Raw genomic sequence first — 7456 nt, 5'->3', positions numbered from 1 at the left:
TATTACTATTTGAATTGAGTTATAAATTATTAATTTTTAAAATTTCAACCATATATAAATGTATAGCAAATCTATGTCTACATTTTACATTAACTTCACTATCATAAATTGTCATTATATTAAAAAAATATTGTTACAATTTTTTTCTATAACATTGGTAGTAAGTAACTAATTTATTAATTATTTATTTTTATATAAATTATAAATAGATTTGGTTCATTAAAATAATAATCAATAATAACTAGTTAATGTGTTATATATATTTTTAAATATATTAATTTTCATATTATATACTTACTTCTAACTCCAATTCTTTATTTCTTGGGAGATTAGTGTTCTTGACTAATCCGTAATCTAACAAGTAAATTATAAGTCCTATTGCTGAGTGACTTGCTTCTTCTACTCTACTTGTCTCCTTTTATATAGGGTTCATATGAGAAAATTTAATTTGTTTATTTATTTGCATTATAATATGAACCCAATTTGATTCTTAGTCTCTGGTGGCATTGTTGTTTTGTGTGAGGTTTAGTAATTTATATTTTAAAATAATATCACCATCGTAGAGCTAAATGTTCTAAGTAAGGTTAGTGATTTTTTATATTATATTTTTTAAATCACATATCAAACAAATTCCAAAATACAATATACTCATTGTAGGTTTAACCAAATCTATTATTTATGCAATAGACTTGCAAATATAAATAAAAACAATTTTTTACAGTTAATTAACTATAAAATTATTTACAAAGTATTAAAATATAATTTAAATAATTTTAAAATTTAATAATAGAAAAAATTCAAAAATTGATAAATAATTTTTTAAGAAATAGTGTATAATTCACATGGAGGGTTAAAAAATACATCACAAAGAAAATCATTTAAAATTTATCCGATATTATCTTAAACGGGCGATCTAATTGTTTGGGCTATTGCTGGAAATTAAAAAAAAAAAAGTTTTTAATTCAGTTATGTAAAATAATTCTTATTATATGAATGATATTTTTTTTTAAAAATATAAGAGAAATTGTTTGTCAATAGGTTTTCATTAAATATCTGCATACATAAGCATATGCATTAGCCTCTAGAATATTCAGATTTCTGAGTTCTACTTAGTTTTTAAATGTAAAAATATAGTTTTCTTTGGAAGCAACTACATTTATCATTTTACTATTTAGTTTGTCACTAATATGGTTAAGAACTTGGTCCAGATTATTAAGGCAAATAAATTCAGATGAATGTTTGAAATATTGAGGGCAAAATATATTTTTTAAACAACTAGATTAATTGAAAATGGAGTAAGATTTGTATTGTTAACCTAATGCTGATGAAAAATACCAACATTTTTTTCTAAAAAATCTTGTTTTCAGTCTAATACAAATTGAATAACCTATGGTGTGGAAAAAATTTAAGGAATCGAAAAGCATTCTAAATCCAGAAATAGAAAAAAATCCAACCATTTAAAAATGTATGCGTTTAGTTAGTTATACATCAGAACTAATAATTTTGTTTATAACCTAAACGTTAATAACAGGTGCCATCAGCTGTATATAATTTAACTATCAATTTGATAATTTATAATATGGAGACTTATGACTACTAAACTATTGTGTTAAATGTACTTCTCTATTCCAGCGGTCTTGTGGAACATTTCCTGGTTTGCCGCCAGTCATGTCTGAACATTCCGTAAATGATCTCTAGTATATTGTACTCTTTTCTTTCTTTTTTGTTGGATCTGCGTCAATATAGATCAATTGTATTATATATAAAATACATAAACTAATCAATAATTTTTACAATAAAAACATATCATGTAGATAAAAAAATTATATAAATATTTAATCCTATTGAAATCATGACTAATAAGTAATAACTATTTTTCTTGTGAATATTATTAATTATTATTATCAATAAATTTAATTATTTTTAGGTCAGTATTTTCCTAGCTATTTTAATATTATGTTAATGTAACATTGTAATTGTTGTATGTAATATTAATACTATAGCAAAAATTTAAATCTAACCTAAACAAATATATATTACCTCTTCTAAATGTTTTATCTTAAGTAAATACTAAACAATAATTAATAAATTACAATTTATTTACTGTTTTAATTTATGAGTTTAAAATTATTTTCTTAGAAGTAATGAGTTAGTTTATGAAAATTGATTTCCAGAAAAAACTTTACAATCTAGTAAGTTGGGGTTCTATCCAAGTATCCAGTTCTATCTAAATTGAATCAAGATAATATGTAAATACTTTATATATATGCAATTGTATCCTCTGAGCAGTAAATTAGAGAATACATAACATGAAAACATTATCTAACGGCTAAAAACACTCATACAAAAAAAATGATAATAATAATTTAAATATTAAATACTGTTATTTATAATACTAAATATTTCAGTTAGCGCAATAAGTAGAGATTTATATACTTAATTTTTGTTTTACTGCTTCAACATAAATAAAAATAATTTTAATTTTCCACTTCAGCAGACCAATGACCAATGAAAGATGAAAAAAAAAATGTAATATCTTGGAAACAATCATATTTTTTTTATTCACTTAATTTAACTTAATAATTAAAGATGGACCACTTTAGCCACTTATGGACTTTTATTCTATTTGTTCTATTATATAATTTAATATATAATTAATAATTATACTGAAATGGTATTATGCATTTTTTAACTGGTATTGAGTTTAGTTAATTAATGACCAACATGCATGGGCGCAACTTGGTTAAAATATATGGGAGTACTAAAACCTATAGTACAATATGAGAGCCCCCTCTATTATTTATGATAAGTAAAATTATTATACATGAAAAAAAAATTTGCCATGTCGTACGTGTATAAGACGGACACAACATATGCGGGTACTAGGTTCTACGTCCTCTTAAAAAAAAAAAACCTACTGATTCTATGTATCTGTGCATACTGTACACCTTACAGCCTACAATAAACGCATTTGAAGTTTCCATTTATTTATAATATTTTGATAAATTATCAATTTTACTGGTCAATACTCATAAATTATTAATTATCAAATCAGAAATTTTACAAAGATTGTAAAATACTGGTACAGACAATTTGGAAGTGCTATGTACTCCCAAGCACCCCCCCCCTCTAGTTGCGCCCATTCCAACATGTATAACCAACGCAAAATTAATGTGTCAATTTATTTACTAAAATAACAGAATACCTATAATTATTTAGATAATTTAACCAAAAAGTAAAAAAACATTTTTTATAATTTCGAAATTGGGGTACAGTTAATTTAAAATACATGTATTTGTATTATTAAAGTTGAATAAGGTTTATTGCTCAGCAATTAATTGTGTCCACTCTTGAGTTTGGGATAATTCAAAGTTTTTATTTCAAACTGTTGTTCCTAAGTATTTTATTTTATCCTATGATAAAATATAATTAGCAAATATAAATAAATATACAATTTTTATCACTATAAAACTTACAGCTTCATGAATATTTTAATATGTATTAAGATAATCCCATATTACTGTAGTATAAACATTCGTTTTAAGACGTTCACTGAGATGAAACTGAATCAAAAGCATACTCATATGCCTATGCAATACTTAAATGCAAATAAATTATTCAAATTCTTTATAAAGTATTATTATAATTAATATTAGTATTAATGCTAGTAATAGTTGGAAGCTAAGTTACCTGTAAAAAGTATAGAAAAAAAAAATTGTTATTAATTATATTATTACATTTGGTCTAAAATAACTAATACTAATAATACTATTAAAATTATTAAGAGAAAACTATGGTTAACAATAATTATTTATATAATTAATTTTTTTTTCTGTAACATAACATAATACTATATTTTATTAAAGCCATTGAAACAATAATTTGTAAAAACAAAACTAACCAATAGGTTTCTGCGCATTCTATCATCATATTCAACAACGCAAGTTTTCGCTTATTGGTCCAAATAAATTCTGATGCAGTTCCTTAAACTATTCAATCCAATACCAATCATCATTTTGTTGATGTAACTTTTTGTTTCCACATTCGGTTACGTTTTCTTCTACATGATATTAGTTTAGTTTCGTTGTCACATGTTATCTAGATATAATAATAATCAATATTGACAATATTATGTCTTATGTTAATAATTAGAAACTAGAAAGGATAAAACTGTTACAGACATTACTACATTAGTAATTAGTATACATTACAGTTTATCTTTTTTTATTTTCATTATACGTGTAACAATATCTTCTATATCATATTATTTATTTATTTTTTCTAAAATATTCTTCTGCTCGATAATCGACATCGACACTCTTCAAAAAGTCTGTTAACGAGCTTCAGTGCGATCAGTGTTGCCTCGCAACAAAACCATTTTTATTTTACAACCACATTGAGCAACAGGCTTCTGGTCTTCTTTGGTTATTTCAGTTATTTGCATAGACCTTATACTAGTTACTTAGTATAAGGTCTATGATTATTTGTAAATAAATAATTTTTAGTCTGTGGTAAAAACATAGAGTAATTACTCTATGGGTAAAAACCACGGCTATAGATACGATATCTAAAGCATAGATAATAAAGATGATAAAGCCATTGTAAAAACTATAAAATAAATACGAAATACCTATCCAAAATTAATTTCATCCTTTCAACTTTCAAGATTCGTTATACTCACTTAATATTTATCTAGGTAGGTACTATTTTTCACGAGAGCACTGGATCGTTTGTGTCGGTTCAACCACCGCGTGAAAAGAACCAAGCAATCAACACACAAATCGACGTTGCCGACGGCAAACGACAACTGACGAACCAACATCGCTATTCGCTACCCGAGTAGTGTACATACGTCATATTATTATATCGTGGTTTTTGGGTGGAGCATGCGCGGCGGCCACCGGTTTTGATCGGAATACAGTCATGTGTCCTGTACTCCCGTTACTTTGCTCTCAAATTTCAATACTTCAATATTCTTAGCAGCCCTACTTACAAAATAACAAATCTAATCCAAATAGCTGCTTTAATTGATAAATGTGTAGGTATATTTAAATATTGATAAGGGTTTCACATTGGATAATTCCCTGAATATCTATTGTATTTTTTATTATATTACCACTTAATTTACTGGCTTCGCAGCCAGCTTTTATACCTATCCTTTTTGATTTAAAAATAAATTGTAATTACCTAACTGCAGAATTATTACAGAAACAATATCTGAATATGTTTAAAACTATTTCTCAGCTCTTTCTATAAATTTATATCCTTAATATTTAATTTTACGTAGAAAATTAAATTACTTATACCTTATTCTAATAGTAATAAACTAATTACAGAACTAATAATTAATATTTTTACTTAATAACAAGTTCCAATGACACTAAATTATATAAAAAAAAAAGAGTAAAGAATCGTCAAGAAATTATAAATAAATAAGCTAAAACACAAAATATCATTAATTTATAATAAGTACCTAGTTAATATGTTTATCAATTACCTACCTAACGTGGGTCGTGGGGACAATACCTATATCTCATAATAAATATTTTATATAATATATTACGAAGTAGCACTGACGCACTAATATATAATTACAATTATAGGTATACTTATATTATATTAGACTCAAGATGTATTTAAATTGTATAATAATAGACACGAATACATGATCTCATGAAACTTTATATACAAGATGATTTTTTAAGCATGCTCCCCCCACTTATGCTTGAATTATGCATTTATTCAAATTCTGATTTTTGGAATTTTTAAATGTAATTAAAAACGATATTTTCGAATACTTAGATTTTTCACAATAAATAAGCCTTAAGAAGTAATCCTGTGGCGGTACCAACTTTGGTTTTTCAAATGAGAATATACTAGGTATATGTTTTTATACAAATGTTTTTATCACAATTGTATACATTGTGAATTAGGTCATTTTTCTGAAAATGTTGACGTATGTTATCGAAATTTGAACGAAAACTTTCGGAATTATTCTACTTTAAATACTAAGAAATAAGGATAATAATGTATATTTTGAAAATTGTCAGATGCAATATTAATCCATAAGCATTTAGTAATAAGTAGTATTTATTAACGAATATTTTATATTGTAGGTACCTATACCGAATTATAATTATCGAGCTTGAATCGATTTACAAAATATTTAGTTTAATATAATAGATTATTATCCTTATTCCTTAGTACTTAAAGTAGAATAACTATGGAAGTTTTCGTTCAAATTTCGATTACAATAGGTAAGTCAAAATTTTCAGAAAAATTACCTACTTAATAAACTATTAATTTATAGTAATTATATAATAATATATAATGATATTTAAATAATAATTTAAATTCTCCTACTGGGAAATAGACCGTAAAGCCAGACATTGATTAAATATAAATAACGTTGTTTCGATCAAATTTGAATTTCTTTTAAAAAATATATCATATTTTTTACTCATATCTTTTTTTGCGATATTAAAAAAAAATAGTTTAAAAGGCTACGAGTTGATTCCCAAGTACCTGTTTACCTATACAGTTGATTCTAGGATCATTATATCATTTTTTCAATATTTAGTCAAATATTCAGTCTATTAGTGTAGCTCAAGAGACACCAAGAGAAGATAGGCTGACAAGTTTCTCAAAACTGTTGTTCTTTTTAGTTTTTTCATATTTTAAAAATCATTTCATTTTTATTTATTAATTATTTATAGTATTTTATTACAATTTATTATTTATTTATTAAAAAAAATTGTAATTAGGTAAACAATTATTAGTAAAAAATTACTAATAATTTAAAACACATTATTTTTAAAAACTGCAGGTATCTGGTAATGAGATTAACAGTATACGTACTGTGACATTACTTCTCTCAAAAATATTTGTTTTTCTCGGTTTTTCTTGGATTTTTTAGTCTTAGTACTCTTGCATTTATGTAATATATTTTTGACTACACTTCTAATAGCTTATCTATAAATATATAAATATTTGGGTTCGACTCGTACATACCTATTAATGATCTGGGAAAATCAACTTATACATAAGGTAGGACTCGGGAATCAACTCACTCACTGCAGTTTAAAATTGCATTGTAATCGCATATATAAGTACCTTTTTATGCGGCCGGCTTAATTGCCTGATGGCTGATGATCAATATCGTATCGTTTTATAAATGAAAATATTTAAATGTTCAAGGTTAGTATAAAGACCGGTATTATATAATATGTAATAAACAAATCTAAGTTTGGGTAGGTATGGTTAAGATTTACCATACCTATTTTACATTTGTCATTTAGATAAATTCAATGTTGGAAGACAAAAAGCTGATTACTCCTATTATGTTCCTATTTTAATACCTAAATCATCATCATCTAAAGGCCTCGCCTTGTCGTGATAGCCATAAGTCTCTGTCATTTGCCATGTTTTTCAATTTTGAATATGTTGTGACCTCCAT

The 7456-nt window shown here is 25.1% G+C and overlaps 1 protein-coding gene across 1 annotated transcript; it reads right to left on the bottom strand.

Annotated features, from left to right (window-relative positions):
- Window positions 1-974: 974 nt before the first annotated feature.
- On the bottom strand, window positions 975-7416 carry LOC132928733 (uncharacterized). The gene is made up of 4 exons (XM_060993596.1): window positions 7359-7416; window positions 3893-3983; window positions 3477-3588; window positions 975-1732 (listed from the first exon to the last, which is right to left on the bottom strand). Exons 1-3 carry the CDS (start codon window positions 7414-7416, stop codon window positions 3492-3494), a joined length of 246 nt encoding a protein of 81 aa, XP_060849579.1. The 3' UTR covers window positions 975-1732; window positions 3477-3491.
- Between the last annotated feature and the right edge of the window lie 40 nt (window positions 7417-7456).

This window comes from Rhopalosiphum padi, chromosome 4 (genome assembly GCF_020882245.1).
Source record: "Rhopalosiphum padi isolate XX-2018 chromosome 4, ASM2088224v1, whole genome shotgun sequence".
In the NCBI taxonomy this organism is placed as follows: Eukaryota; Metazoa; Arthropoda; class Insecta; order Hemiptera; family Aphididae; genus Rhopalosiphum; species Rhopalosiphum padi.
This window is presented reverse-complemented; position numbering and strand designations above follow the sequence as displayed.

What these genes read in the sequence shown, in the direction of transcription:
- LOC132928733 (XM_060993596.1), bottom strand. Translation starts at nt 7,416, where the DNA reads ATGACAGAGACTTATGGCTATCACGACAAGGCGAGGCCTTTAGATGAT. An exon ending in TTTAGATGATGATGATTTAG is followed by an intron (nt 3,984 to 7,358) that starts GTATTAAAATAG and finishes GAATAGTTTAAG; the next exon opens with GAACTGCATCAGAATTTATT. An exon ending in GAAACCTATTGGTTAGTTTT is followed by an intron (nt 3,589 to 3,892) that starts GTTTTTACAAAT and finishes AGTATTGCATAG; the next exon opens with GCATATGAGTATGCTTTTGA.